This window comes from Giraffa tippelskirchi, chromosome 3 (assembly GCF_054371585.1).
Source record: "Giraffa tippelskirchi isolate mGirTip1 chromosome 3, T2T-mGirTip1v1.2.pri, whole genome shotgun sequence".
NCBI lineage: Eukaryota > Metazoa > Chordata > Mammalia > Artiodactyla > Giraffidae > Giraffa > Giraffa tippelskirchi.
This window is the reverse complement of record NC_137277.1, coordinates 22,932,394-22,946,464: the sequence shown is the minus strand read 5'-3', so window position 1 is coordinate 22,946,464 and position 14,071 is coordinate 22,932,394. Positions and strand designations below refer to the sequence as shown.

At 51.3% G+C, this 14,071-nt stretch overlaps 1 protein-coding gene across 1 annotated transcript in view; it reads right to left on the bottom strand.

The window, feature by feature from the left end:
* PLXDC1 (plexin domain containing 1) overlaps nucleotides 1–14,071 on the bottom strand; it is a 64,194-nt gene that overhangs the window by 22,813 nt on the left and 27,310 nt on the right. The window contains exons 3-8 of the mRNA XM_081582265.1: nucleotides 12,260–12,403; nucleotides 11,901–11,970; nucleotides 11,199–11,321; nucleotides 10,459–10,577; nucleotides 9,346–9,445; nucleotides 846–941 (exon numbers count right to left, since the gene is read on the bottom strand). Coding sequence (XP_081438391.1) covers nucleotides 846–941; nucleotides 9,346–9,445; nucleotides 10,459–10,577; nucleotides 11,199–11,321; nucleotides 11,901–11,970; nucleotides 12,260–12,403 — 652 coding nt within the window. The remainder of the gene's footprint in view (nucleotides 1–845; nucleotides 942–9,345; nucleotides 9,446–10,458; nucleotides 10,578–11,198; nucleotides 11,322–11,900; nucleotides 11,971–12,259; nucleotides 12,404–14,071) is intronic.

The following is a 14,071-nucleotide window of genomic DNA, read 5'->3' as shown; positions in this document are numbered from 1 at the left end:
CTCTCCCCATCTGCCCTGGCTGGACCCTTCAGGCTCCGCAGCAGCAGCGGGGGGCCTCCACCATGGCATGCCTTCAACAGCAGGCAAGCAAGGTGCACAAGAGTGACAGGACGCAGCCCCCTGGATCCTGGAGGGCTACTGGCTAAATCCCTCCACTGCCTTCTGCCTGTGGATGCCAGCATCACGCCTCCTCTAAAGAAAATGCAGTGATAAACTTATGGTTCCATTCAGTTCCTGTATTATCTTTTTTACGAGCTCAATCCAAGTTATCAGAGGTATCTCTTTCCTGGGTTACAATTACATGTTAATAACAGCACCTGCGTGCTAGGTCGCTTCAGTCGTATACGACCCTTTGCGACCCCATGGACTGTAGCCCACCAGGCTCCTCTGTCCATGGGATTCTCCAGGGAAGAATACTAGAATGAGTTGCCATGCCCTCCTCCAGGGGATCTTTCAGACCCAGGGATCAATCCTGTGTCTCCTGCAGCTCCTGCGCTGCAGGCTGACTCTTTACCTCTGAGCTACCGGGGAAGCCCGTTAATACCAGTAGCTGTCATGTATCAAGCACAAGCCATGCCCTGGGCCTGGGATGCGCCAGTTAGTGTCTGGACTTTCATTTGCATCCTCAGCTCTACCTACTGCAGTTCTCACCCATACCATAGCCCTGGGTAGGAGGCAGTGTGAGGCCCATGTTACAAATGAGAAATGGAGGCCCAGAGAAGTCAAGTGGCTGTATCTAGACAGGGGACCCTGGTAAGCCTGGGATGGAATTCAGTCTGACTTCAGCATTCTTGCAAGGATGGCGGAATGCCTCTTTCCCATCAGTGGGGACAAGCCCTACTTACTTGGCAATGGGGTGAACTCCACGGCAGACGTGCTGGTGACCTTGCTGGGGTCCAGCTCCACACGGTGGTATTCGAAGATGGTCCTTCTCCGAGATTCTGAAACAGAGGCAGAGCCTGTCATCAGGAGCATTTCATAGGCTTTGGGACCTGGAGACTGACAGGGGGGCAGGAGATTGTAGTGAGAGGAACCAGGAGTCAGTATGCAGTCCCTGAGGGCAGGAAGTAAAACCATCATCCCAGGATAATGATGTTGAAACTGTGGAGAGACAGGAGGATGGGAGTTGACTTTGAGTGGCGAGCTCTATGTTATAAGCAGGTTGATAATGCAGAGGCCCAGCTGTTGCTGGGGCCAGAACACAAGAGTCTGCCCCCTGTGTCTTCACAGCTGCTGTTCCCTTGACCCATCACACTGTTCCACCCTCTCTCTTCTTGTCTAGCTCACTCTTTCAGATCTAGCTCAGGGCCACTTCCTCTGAGCAGCCCCCCTTGCCCCAGGCCCTCCTCCTACTGCACTCCTTGCATTATGTGGTCATGATGGTCAATTTGGAAGGTGGGGACCACTCAACTGTGATCATCTGCTCCTGAACCTGACCTACAGTGAGTGCTCTGCAAATGTCTGCAGATGGACAGGCTGACCTCGGAGACCCTCTCCCCTCCTCGATGGTTCAAGGGCTGGAGCCAGGTTGACATCTTGCCTCAGTCCCTGCAGAAACTTCCTAGGGGACCGCAGAATCAAAAGACCTGAATTCTGAGTCGAGTTCTGCTCCTGACAAGTTGGATACTCTTAGGGCCTCAGTTTCTTGTCTGTGAAGTGGAAAGACATTAACATCTGCCCCAACACCCTTGTGAGAAAAAAGCTGGAATTGTAGATAGAAAGACTTCCTAAAATGGCAGTCTGAGATGCTCTGATATTTCCCCTTTGCCCATCGAAGAACCATGACTTGCGGTTGGTTTCCTTCAGCTCCAAAACACAGGCTGCAAGCAGCTGAGTTTCATGAATGAGTTTTCCCATGAGAGGAAAGGACTACTTAGTCTTTGGCTTACCCAGCACCCCTTCTTCCTTCTGGAAACTGAAGGAACTGCCCCCAGCCCCTTCCTACATGTGGTCTGTACTGTATCTTCTTTCATAACTCTGCCTCCATGGCCAACAGTGATTTGTCCAGGGTTGGGCCTCTGATGAAGTCGGACCAATCAGAGAACTTCCCTGGGACTTTTTAATTGTAACCAAGCCTCCCTTTGCTCTCTAGTAATAATGCTGAGAAGATGCAAGCTTGGTGTCCATGAATGGCCACAGTTCCAGTCTCACAGAGAAAGCTAGAGAATGAAGCCATCTTGTGGAAAGAAGCATGGAGTACTGGTGGCATCCCAGTCCCTGGAGTCCCTGGACCTGCTCTGGTCCTATCTTCCCAGGTGTTGGTTCTTCCTTTGGTTCTTTGGGCTACATCAGTATTCCCAATGCACCCCTTTTCAGCTGAGCTAGTTTCAGCTGGTTTTTTGTCACTAGAAGCCCAGAATAGGTGAGGATATAAGTTTCCTTACAGCTGAAGGTGATTTTGAGGAAAGTTTCCTAAGGTGGCAGAACTCAGTAGGGGCATCCATGAAAAAAGAGGGTGTCCTGTGCAACCCCTGGGCACCCCGACCTGAATGAAGAATCTAGGGCAGCATATACTGTTCAAAAGAACATTTCAGTTATGTTTCTATCATCTATTTATCCTCAATCTATAGCTTGGCTCAAACAGTAAAGAATCTGCTTGCAATGCAGGAGACCCTGGGTTCAATCCTTGGGTCGGGAAGATCCCCTGGAGAAGGGAATGGCAAACCACGTCTGGAGAATTCCACGGACAGAGGTACCTGGTGGGCTACAGTCCATGGGGTCACAAAGAGTCAGGCACGACTGAGCAACTAACACCTCCTCAGTCTTAGAACTGTTCCCTCCTGCTTAAGCCAGGATTGAACCCCAGGAGATGACCCCAAAGCATGCTCTTTTCCCACTCTGCTCTCTGCTTTGCAGCAGAGCCTGGGGACACCTCTGTCCCTGAAACGTCTGCAACCAGTTATCATAACTTCAGCCCACAGCACAAAGGAAGAACACCTTTCCTCCCCAGTGCACCACAGATTATGGCCTTTCTCAAAAGGGCCACCCCCAGCGGGCCACAGAAAGCCAGACCCTTCCGCGAAGTTAGAGCTTAAAGCAGGAGGAGAATTGGCTTCCAGGGTGTCTCTACCTACAGCGCTGCAGGGGAGAGCTGGCTCTCAGTTAGAAAAGTGAAAGTGAAAGTGAAAGTTCAAGTCGCTCAGTCGTGTCTGACTCTTTGTGACCCCGTGGACTATACACAGTCTGTAGAATTCTCCAGGCCAGAATACTGGAGTGGGTAGCCTTTCCCTTTTCCAGGGGGTCTTTCCAACCCAGGGATCGAACCCAGGTCTCCCACATTGCAGGGGGATTCTTTACCAGCTGAGCCACAAGCTGCTGCTGCTGCTAAGTCGCTTCAGTCGTGTCTGACTCTGTGCGACCCCACAGACGGCAGCCCACCAGGCTCCTCCGTCCATGGGATTCTCCAGGCAAGAACACTGGAGTGGGTTGCCATTTCTTTCTCCAATGCATGAAAGTGAAAAGCGAAAGTGAAGTCGCTTCAGTCGTGTCCGACTCTTAGTGACCCCATGGACTGCAGCCTACCAGGCTCCTCCGTCCATGGGATTCTCCAGGCAAGAGGAAAGCCCAAGAATATTGGAGTGGGTAGCCTATCTCTTCTCCAGTGGATTTTCCCGACCCAGGAATCAAACCTCAGTTAGAAGGAAGGTGAAATAGGAGGACAAAGGGGTCAGTGTTGAGGCATGAAGAGAGATGCATGAACTTGTCAAGAGAGTCCATTTTAGGGATAGAGAGGAGCTAGCAGGAGCTGGGGAAGGCGGGGCTCCCAGTAAATCCCACCCAGAATCTAGGGATGGGTCTCTGACCAGCCAGCTGGGGAGTGGGGATGTGCCTCAAGTGAGGATGCAGCCAGAGATAATGGGATCTATCCTCCAAAACCCAGCACAGCCCCACCAGCAGGGAAGGGGAGATGTGTGTGGTAAGAAGGCGGAGGAGGGTGGGTGGATGGAAACATATCTCTGACTAAAAGTATTTGCTCACTTCAGCACCAACTTGTACTTGTTTACGTACCTGATTTGGTAAGACTTTTATTTCTCAATAAACAGAACCCTTAGTATCCCAGTCTGTGTTACTTGCATTTGGATTAACTTGCCAACATCTGGGGCTCGCCCAAAGATGATGACGTCCGTCTGCATGACCAACAGATCCCTCCCAGAACTGAGATGGTGGCCACCCCAGAGCCACATTCCTGGCAGTTTGAGACGTTCTGTGTTATCTCTGCTTCCACTCATCAAACATTCAGAAATGCTAAGATCCAGACCCAGAGAGCCCTGCCATGCAATCAAGAGATGTCCATGGCTCAAAGGAGAGCTTGGCATGTCCCGTTTTGTTTCCACATCAGACACCAGTGGGAGAGGGTTGGTTTGGTCAGAAGAAATCAGACTGACAGATCCAGCCACAAACTTCCCTCCAAGATGGTGGCTACCATACAAAAAAATTGAAGATGGTGGATCAGGAGGAATTTTTCATTTACTCATTCACATCTTCCTCTGTTCATTCAGTTATTCATTTAATAATCATGACTCGTGCCCCAGCAGGGGACCCCAGAGATAAATACAATGAGAATCCTGTACCCCAAGGAGCTTGCAGCCCAGCGGGGGAGGCCCCGCAGCACAGATGCAAAGTAGAAAAGGGACTGAGGGAGGAGAGGAGACAAGAAAAGGCAACGCTCAGGGAGCAGAGTAGAAGGAAAGAGAAAATAAAAGTAAAAATCAGGGCCATGGGGGCGGGGTTGGGGGGAGGACACCAGGATGGGTAAAAAGCTACAACAAAGAGCACCATGGAGGATCCTTTATCAGGAGCAGGGAGATGACAAAATGGGCCAGATATACGGTGACGATACCCCCTCCCATGCTTTTACTTGGCTGGTCCTTCTCACTCCTCTGCTGCCAGTTCCAGGGCCTCCCCTTCCCCACCTAGCACCAAGGTACAGCACTGGCCTCTGCTACATTTCTCAAGTTTGCTTTGAAACGAAAGGAAGGTTCTGGAACAGGAGAAGGTTCCAGTGCTTGGGCCATCCAAGGCCATTCTGGGGCCAGCCAAGGGGCAGGTTGCCACTTAGAGCTTTTAATAAGGAAATCCTCATTAATCGATTCCATTAATTAGAATCTGTCAGTTTTGATATTGGAGACCCTAAAGTTGCTTTTATACTGTGCGTGAAAGAAAGGGTTTCTTAAATGAATAGAGGAAATTATATCGACTTCTGGGCCCCCCTCCAGTCAAATAAAGAGTGTATCAACTACTCTGTATGTTTTGCCTGCTTCTGCAAACAGACACTACTAATCGGAATCTTTTCTCTGCAACAAAACACACTCTGCAGACTCTCTGCTCCAAAGCCTGCAGAGCCGTTTCTGCAAGGAAGTGATGGTAAGAGAAACTCTGCCTGTTTTCCTCCCTCAATCCCAGGAATGAGGCTGTGCAGAATTCTCTCCACCTTCAGACAGGGGTGGGAGGAAAGTGGTGGGAGCCTGGGGGAAGGAGAGAGTCCCCCAGACATGGTTCAGTGGCTGGGGGATTCTTGAATAGTGGGGAGTAAATGCCACTCCTCACAGCACCCCAGGCAGGGAGGAGGCAAGCTTGGGTGCCAGGGCAGGGACATCACCTATTCTATAGGACAGGTGGGTTGGGACAACAGGAATATCCACAGTGACTATCACAGTGACATTGTCTGTGGACCAAAGGCCTCTCCCTGAACTTCTATCATGATTTTATGAAATGTATTGTTATTGGGTTGGCCAAAAAGTTCATTTTCCATAACATTTTATGGAAAAACCCAAATGAATTTCTTGGCCAACCCAATATTTGCATCTCAACCAAATTCAAATGAATTTCCTATTTGCTGGGTTGACTATCAGACCCAGAGGAATCTGATCTCTCAGCCACATAAAAGCCATCACTCTGAAAAGCAGAAATTGTAGCCTATTTTAAAAACCAATGAAGGCCATGGATACTGCCCTAGAAAAATGCATACATGTGATATACTTCACCCACACCTCAGTGTTCTTTCAAGTCCACGCCTGATTCCCAGGCTGAAAAATCTCTGATGGAAAGAGATGCAGTTATCAGAGCACTCACCTCTAAACTCAGATGTTAGGTTCTGTTCTCACTTAGGGTCACCAGAGGGCAGAGCACACGGTCTCTGCCACACCCAGTCCCTCCAGCACTCATTCGGGAGCTCATTTTTTTGAGCACCTGCCCTGTTACAGGCTCTAAGCTAAGTGCTGGAGCCCCAAGGAGCTCACAGCTAGTTGGGGAGAAGAGATGAATGAGGCAGGATGGTGTCATGAGTTCTATATTAAAGCTCTTAACAAAGTACCCAGAGGATGGAGGAGGAAGCCATGAATTTTGCTGCATGGAGGAAGCTGGACCAATGGATAAGTAGGATTTTGCCAAGTGGTAAAAGGGTAGCGGGTGGCATTTTACACGAGGAACTACATCAGAAAGGTACAGATTCCCCTTGGCATGTTTGGGGAACACAGGGCATGTAGACCAGTGCTGACTGGACAGAGTGGTGGGTGACAGGAGGGTTCAGAGACCAGCCCGTAAAGGTAGGTTGTGCCCATAATACATGTGAGAAATATAATTAACACTGTTGTATGTTATCTATGAAAGTTATTAAGAGAATAAATCCTAAGAGTTTTCATCACAAGGAAAAAAATCTATTTTTTCTTTAATTTTGCATCTTCATGAGATGGGAGATGTTGACTAAACTTATTGTAATCATTTCATGATGTGTGTAAGTCAGATCCTTATGCTATAACACCTGAAATTTACACAGTGCTATACGACTTCTCTGGTGGCTCAAACGGTAAAGATTCCACCTGCAATGCGGGAGACCTGGGCTCAATCCCTGGGTTGGGAAGATTCCCTGGAGGAGGGCATGGCAACCCACTCCAATATTCTTGCCTGGAGAATTCCCATGGACAGAGGAGCCTGGCAGGCTCCAGCCCATGGACTCACAAAGAGTCGGACATGACTCAATAACACTGAAAGAAAAATAAAACAGTAGGCTGTGCCCAGCTGTGCAGGCCCCAAGTGCCACACTAAGAACTGTGAATTAATGCTTTGGGCCATAAGGAGCCGGACAATGACAAGATCAGCTCTGTCTGGCAGTGACAACAAGGAGTAGGTGGACAGGGGACAGGGGGCAGGGAGCCTGGAGGCCGGGAGCTGCTGGGCAGTGTCTAGAGTCAGGCGTTGGTTTCCCTTGGCTGGTAGACTCAGCGCCTCATGAACCACAGCTGGAGTCACCTGATCTAGCCGCTCCCACAACAGCCCTTGTATCTCCTCCAGGTCTCACAGAACAGGCGCAGCCGCCCTCCTGTTATTTCAGGTGGGTTCTGCTTCCTCCCTCACCCCTCATTACCACACCTCCCCACATCTCCCTGGCTTGCTCTAAAACAGCCTTTCATTCTAGAACCACAGAGGAGCCTCAGAGGCAGACACTCTCGGGGGATCTGACTTCCTCTAACTCACCCTCATTCTACAGCTGGGTCCAACACACATTTCCTGAGACTCTGCCACTGGGCACAGCGCCTGTGAGGGAGGCACAGACCCCACCCCCGAGGTTCGTAAAACAGGGCGGTGGTGAGGGGCAGGGAGGCACGGATATCAAGAACAGTCCTTCCTGTAAAACAGCCTGGGTGTGTGCGCACAGGGCTGTGGGCGTTTGGAGAACTGAGGCGGGAAGGATTCCCCGCTCTGGATGGAGTGGGAGTTAGTCGGATTTAGAAAGCCTCAATGACGGACACTAGGGTTTAAAATACAGAAGATTTGGGTTTCAGTTTTAACCCTCAGAGCTGTGTGAAAGCAAGTCACACCACCTCTCTGAGCCTCCTTGTCTTCCTTTAGAAAGAAACAAATGCACAGACTTCATTTACAGTGCTGCAGGATAATCCAATAAGATAACTATAAGCTCAGTATCTAGGGATGGGGTTGTAATCAGTGTGCCCCTAACTGACCCCAGTGATCCCTGCCTCCTGGGATTCACACCCTGTTTAATCCCATCTTGAGTCTGGGCTGGACCTAGGAACTTCCTTCCAACCAGCAGAAAGTGGCAAAAGTGATGAGGTTATGAGAAGGCTCTGGCTTCCCTCTTGCTCACCCTCTACTGCTGTCTTCCCTGCCTGCTCTGATGGAAGCCAGCTGCCACATTATGAACTGTCCTATGGGGAGGTTCACGCAGCCAGAACTGAAGGGGGAACTGAATCTTGTCACAGCCACATGAAAGCTCTTAGATGTCCCCGCAACAGTCACTGAGGCAACCCTGGCAACCACCTTGAGAGCAGCCTGTGAAAGAGTCTAAACCAGAGGACTCAGTTAAGTCATGCTTTATTCCCTGACCCACAGAAATCCTGAGATAATGTTTTAAGCCTCTAAGTTTTGGCACAATTTGTTATGCAGCAGTAGCTAACTAATACAATCGGGATGATGCTGAAACTCTTTAGTAACTAGCTCAGTATGGGTTTTAACCAACCAATTAGAGTAGAAGTTGACTGGCTCAACAGAGCAGGGTCTGAGCCACTCACTAGAGTGCTGGGAGTTTGGGGGTGGGAGAGGGGACAGTGGAGGGACAGGTGAAGTGATGGGAATTAATCTTATGGAAATACTCACACAAGAGCATAAAAGTACCTACTTGCAAGAATATTCACTGCAGTATTATTTGTTGTAATGAAAGATTGAAACAACTGAAAAGTCTGGGCCCAGGGGACTGGTTCAATTAAGGTACATCCATGCAAGGGGTGTACAGTAATTAAAAAGAGTGATCCAGAAAGATGGGCAGGAGATACTTTGTTCAGGAGCAGAACAGAGGACATCATATGCCATTGTTTATGTTAAATATACATATGTATACTTACCTGGAGGCTTGTAGCTCTAGAAATACGCTGGTGGCCCTGGTTACCTCCAGGAAGGGGAATTGGGGGATAGGGATCAGGGACAGGAGAGAAATCTAATTTTCCTGTCTCCTGAAGCCCCCTGTGATGCTTCTTCTATCATCTGGGTTTGGGAGGCAATTATGGTTGTATTCTGGGAGGTCTAATAAACCCTAATTTGGTGTCTTGGGAGATTTTTCTAAGTGGAGGGTGTGCTGAGTGGAAGGGCCCTGGCTCCCCACCCACCTCCACCACCAGAGCAGTGCCTCCCACTGGAGATTTTATTGGAAAAATGGTTCCTCAGCTCGAACGAAGAGAAGTTGGAACTTACTCTGCCCCTTGTCTTCCCTCATTTCCCACTTAACTCTCCCCCACCCAACCACTTCCTGCCACTGCCATCTCCCCCACCAGTCTGGCTCAATCTGAGCTGAGTCCAGCCCCGTCCAGGGATCTCTGTGGGTCCCTGGGGTCTCACCTGGTACATCTGGGGATGGATTGAGAATCATGAAGGCATCTGACAGGCCTGCTTTGACAGGGTGCTGGGACGAGCTGATTTCCAGGACAGGTATAGGGATCTGCAGTGGGGGAAGAAAAGGCTCCATCTACCCGCCAAACACTCTTGGACCAGCTCTCCTTGGAGCTTCAGACCCATCTGCCTGGTGGGCATTGGCTCCTGGAGGGCTGTTACATCTCAAACCCAATGGGCCCATCCAAATTCCAAGTCTTCCCCCACATCATCCCCAAACACATTTCTTTTTTCTTTTCTTCCTCTTTGTGAATGGCATCTCCATGGAGGAGTCACCCTCAGCCTCTCCCAGCTTCCTTTCATTTCCCTCCTACTCTGCCAAACACATCTCCAATCCTGTTAACTAGCCTGCTAGCAGGCTCTTAAATCTATCCAGTTCCCTCCATCACCCAGACCCTACCCGAAGCTGGCCCGTTCTCCTGCATCATCTCCCAGCATCCCCTCTGAGTCCCAGCCCTCTGCTCTCCACTTTGAAGCCAGAGTGGTGTTTTTCAAGATTTTTTTTTTTTTTTTTTGATGTGGACCATTTTTAAGGTCTTTATTGAATTTGTTACAATATTGTTTCTATTTTATGTTTTGCTTTATTAGCCAGGTGGCATGTAGGATCTTAGCTCCCCAACCAGAGATGGAACCCACACTACCTGCACTTAACCACTGGACCGCCAGGGAAATCCCTAGGCTGCCTTCTTTCAGTGCTTTATACCAGCCATGCTCAGTCCTGCCACAGAGCCTTTGCATATGCTTTGCTCGCTCCCAGAACACACTTCACTCTCCTCTTCACTTCCTTAACTCCTACACATTCTGAAGATTTCATCTCTTTTCCTCAGGAGAGCCTCTCAGGCTCCTGTTCAGGTAAAGAGCCCAGTGAAAGGCTTTCCTGGCATCACTATTTAAGAGCACTTGCCCCCACAGTTACTATCTATCCCCCCAGGCAGATTCTCAGCTCCACAAAGATGGGCCAGCAGCCATCCTGTGAACTTCTGTCTCTCCAGCTCCACACCCTACGTCTGGTGCACTACAGGGTCTCGACATATTTGTTGAATGAAATAATGGTCCACTCACCTCTTTGTAGCCGAAGACAATGCGGCCGTCTTGGTGCAGAGCCGCCTGGAAGGTGAAGCTGCCCTTGTCCTCCCGACCCTGGAGGTAGACGTGGTCCCACTGAACAACAAAGACTGTCCCTGGTGAGGAAAGCAGAGACTTGGCTGGACAGGGAGTTCGTGCGGGGAGCAGGGCCCTGCAGAAATGGTGGCCCATGTGGATGGGACAGTCCTTAGTGATGATGGGGGAAGTTTGCAAATTTGACAGGAGGGAGAAGCTGGGCAGCCCACAAACAGTCTGGCTCCCAAGCTGGAGAGGAGCCAGGAGACCCTGCCTCACCCTCCCCGCCCCCAACCAGGTACTGTGATTGTACCTGTACCATCTCCAACCCCAAGCACTGCCCTGTCCTTCTTGCCTATCCTGACCACCTGAGATGAAGAGGGGGAGAAATAGTAGAAACTTCTGTTCTCCTGGGGCGGAAGGTAGGTGCTCAAGGGACAACCCGGTGAGAGTAAGAAACAATCAAGGTCTCTAATATTTATTTCACCTCTACTGAGAGCCAATTGTCTTCATTTAATTTTCTCATCAGGGAGCAGGCATTTTGTCCCCAGGGAGGAAAATGAACACAAAGGTAGGGTAGCTGCCGTCCTGTGTGGCTATGGGCAAGTCCCTTGCCCTCTCTGGGCCTTGGACGCCTCTAAAGGGGCTAGACCAAGGGATCCCTGGAGGTGGATGAATTAAACTCTGAGCTCTGATCTCACCATTGTCAAAATAAGCAACTGTGGAGTTGTCAGAGTAGCCAGGGTTGAAGTTTGCCATCAGAGGGGCCACGTACTGAGTAGCTGTGAGCATCCGATGGACCACATCACCCATGAAGATGAAGCCTGGGGTGGGAAGAAGTGTAGATGAATCATCAGAGATGGACTTGCTTCCTCGTGCAGGAAGGAGGAGGAGGAGGAGTAGATGGAGCTGGAAGTGAGTCTTGGACCTCTGACCCCCAGCATCACATGGTGGGCATGGGTCTGGTGTATATAGAGCAAAAGGGACCCAGACTAGAGAAGGTTCTCTCTGCCCCTCCACCCATCTCTGTCCCTTGGAAAGTGCACAGGAATCCAAGATGGGCTCCCTCGTGTCAACAGGGAGCCTGGTGCCAGGAAACAGGCTCAGTGCAGTCTCCTCCCTCTCATTCACAGACTCAGAAGCACAAGGGCCAAGGGACTGCCCACACTGGCCTGTGCTGACCCAGAGGGAGACACACATGCATGTGCACCCACATCCACACACACAATTAAGTCAGCAGACGAGGGAGGTGGCCTGAAACACTCATGACCTCTCACCTGCCACATGTGAGACCCACCCCAGTCCATCTGTAAAACCCTGTCTCCTGTGAACCTTCCCAGCTAGGTCCCAGGTTCTGGCTGAAATTTCCACACCCTCTCCCAGGCCCACAAACAAGGCCTTACCTCCGGTTGCTATGGTGATCTGCCGCAGAGGATGCCCGTAGAAAGGGAAATCAAAGGACAAGACCACTCTCTGCAGGGGATGGGAGAGAGTCAGCAGGGCCAACCTGCAGGTCAGGTGGCCGGGCAGTCACACTGCCCCGTGCTTATCTGGATGGGGTGGGGGGCGTAGGCATGTCCAGGGCAGGCCCCCAGGACCACAGGTGGGCATCCCAACTCTGGTCAAGCCCCCTAGGATCCCCTGGGAAGGCACTTCCCAGACCCCAGACCTCAGGCCATAGCCATGCCCACCAACCAGGCAGAGTGGGGTGGCCCCCAGCTTCCTAGCCCAGGGCAGTGCTGCCAGAGACTGGATTACTCACCGAAGCCTGCCGGTGGGTGTTGGAGAGGATTCTGTGAACTTTCACTTGGCTCTGGTTGGCCTTGGCCACGTCCACCCACAGCTCCTGGCTGCGGGGCTCGCTGGGACCGTACAGACGGGACACATAGTAGCTGTGGTTGTCCTCCTGTCGTTATCCAAGACAGAGCCCACAGGAGGATGAGGAGACAGGATGCTAGCAACCACCCTCCACACCTCCTCCATCCAGATGTCTGGATAGAGAATTCACGGTCCTCCCAGACCATAGCCCAGAAGAGCTGGTTTAGGCCTGGGAGCCCCTTGGATGCCGTTGGCCCTGGAGAGCTCAGTACCTGCCCCCTAGCTATGCCCCCAACAGCTCTGCTCCAGCTAAATCCATGCCTGCTATACCTGTGTGCTCCACTCTGCCATCCCCAGGACAGGCCAGGGGGCTTTTCCTAGAGCCCTGAGTTCCGCTCCCCGCTACCTTGTCCCCGCTCCAGAGCATACCCAAGGCAGAGCTCAACTCGGGATGTGAAGCAGCAACACATAAGGCAGCCCCAAACAGAGCCCTTGTCTTCAGGGAGCTCCCAGACTGAGGGGGAGACACAGCCCCCTGCCCTGGGGAGCACCCAATTTAATGGAGAAGAAAAATCTGAATCTTGGAAGCTACCCATCTAAAGACGGAGGCAGATCCTTGATCTTGGGCGTTGCTAGTCTGATGGCGGAGGTGGGATCCATGCAAACGGAATACCCAAACAGAGACCCTCTAGCAGAGAGATAAGACAGGGCCCATATGAGTCACTAAAGAGTTGAGAATGGGGAAAGAAGCAGCAATGATACCTTCAAGACATATTTTTAAGCTTTACTATGTGCCTGATTGGGACAAAATAAAGAATAAGCCAGAATCCAGAGGGCTGGGAGTTAATTCTGGAAAGCCTCTTCTGCAAGGGAGCATTTAGGGGCAGGATTTAAAGGAGGCTGGGAAACAATCAGCAGAAAGAGTGGAAGAGCCTGAGGAGGAGGCTATGTCAAAGCCTTTCAGCCCATCTGGGAGCGTAGCCGAGGAGGAGTGGAGGCACAGCGGGCAGGTCCATTTGGCCGCTGCCACAGCCATGGGGCTGCTGACCCGTGCAGAGCCCTGGGCATTGCGGGTCATTAATCAGGCTGTCAGGTGGCAGTGGCTGCAGACACAGCAAAGCTAACCATGTTCTCCCTGCCAAGCTGCCAGCTGCCCAGCCAGCCCTTGCCCGGGTCCCAGCATGAGCAGGGCCGAGGGTCACCTGCTCTCTCCACCCACCCGGAGGCAGACTCTGTTCTTCTGACAAGTGACACACTCTGGGGCCTGGGGTTGGGGCAGGGCTTGGGGAAGATGAGCAGGAGAAACACAGGGCCAGGCGGGGTGGGGGTGGGGGGTAGATTTCCTTTGGCCACTGCCTGGTTCCTCCCCTCCAGCCTCTAGACTGCTGGCCCCTCCACCCATTCCTTGCACGGACGTCAAGCAAATCTAAACAAATCGGAAACACATGAGGCCACACTCCTCTGCTCATGAGCCATCTGGGGCTCCCACTGCCCTGGAGACAAAAACCCAAACCTCAGCCTTGCATGTGAGGTTCCACCATGAGCCCGCCCCACCCTCTCTCTAGCTTCACTTCTCTCTCTCTCTCCTTCACCAATGCATCCTTGGGCACCTGCTCACCAGACCAACTCCCCAACAGTCTCAGGCCACCATTGGTCACTCATGCCTTTGCATATGCTGATCTTCCTGCCTGGAATGACTCTGCTTTCTCCCCTGGCAGATTCCTCCTCTTCAATGCTCAGCTTAAAGATCACCTTC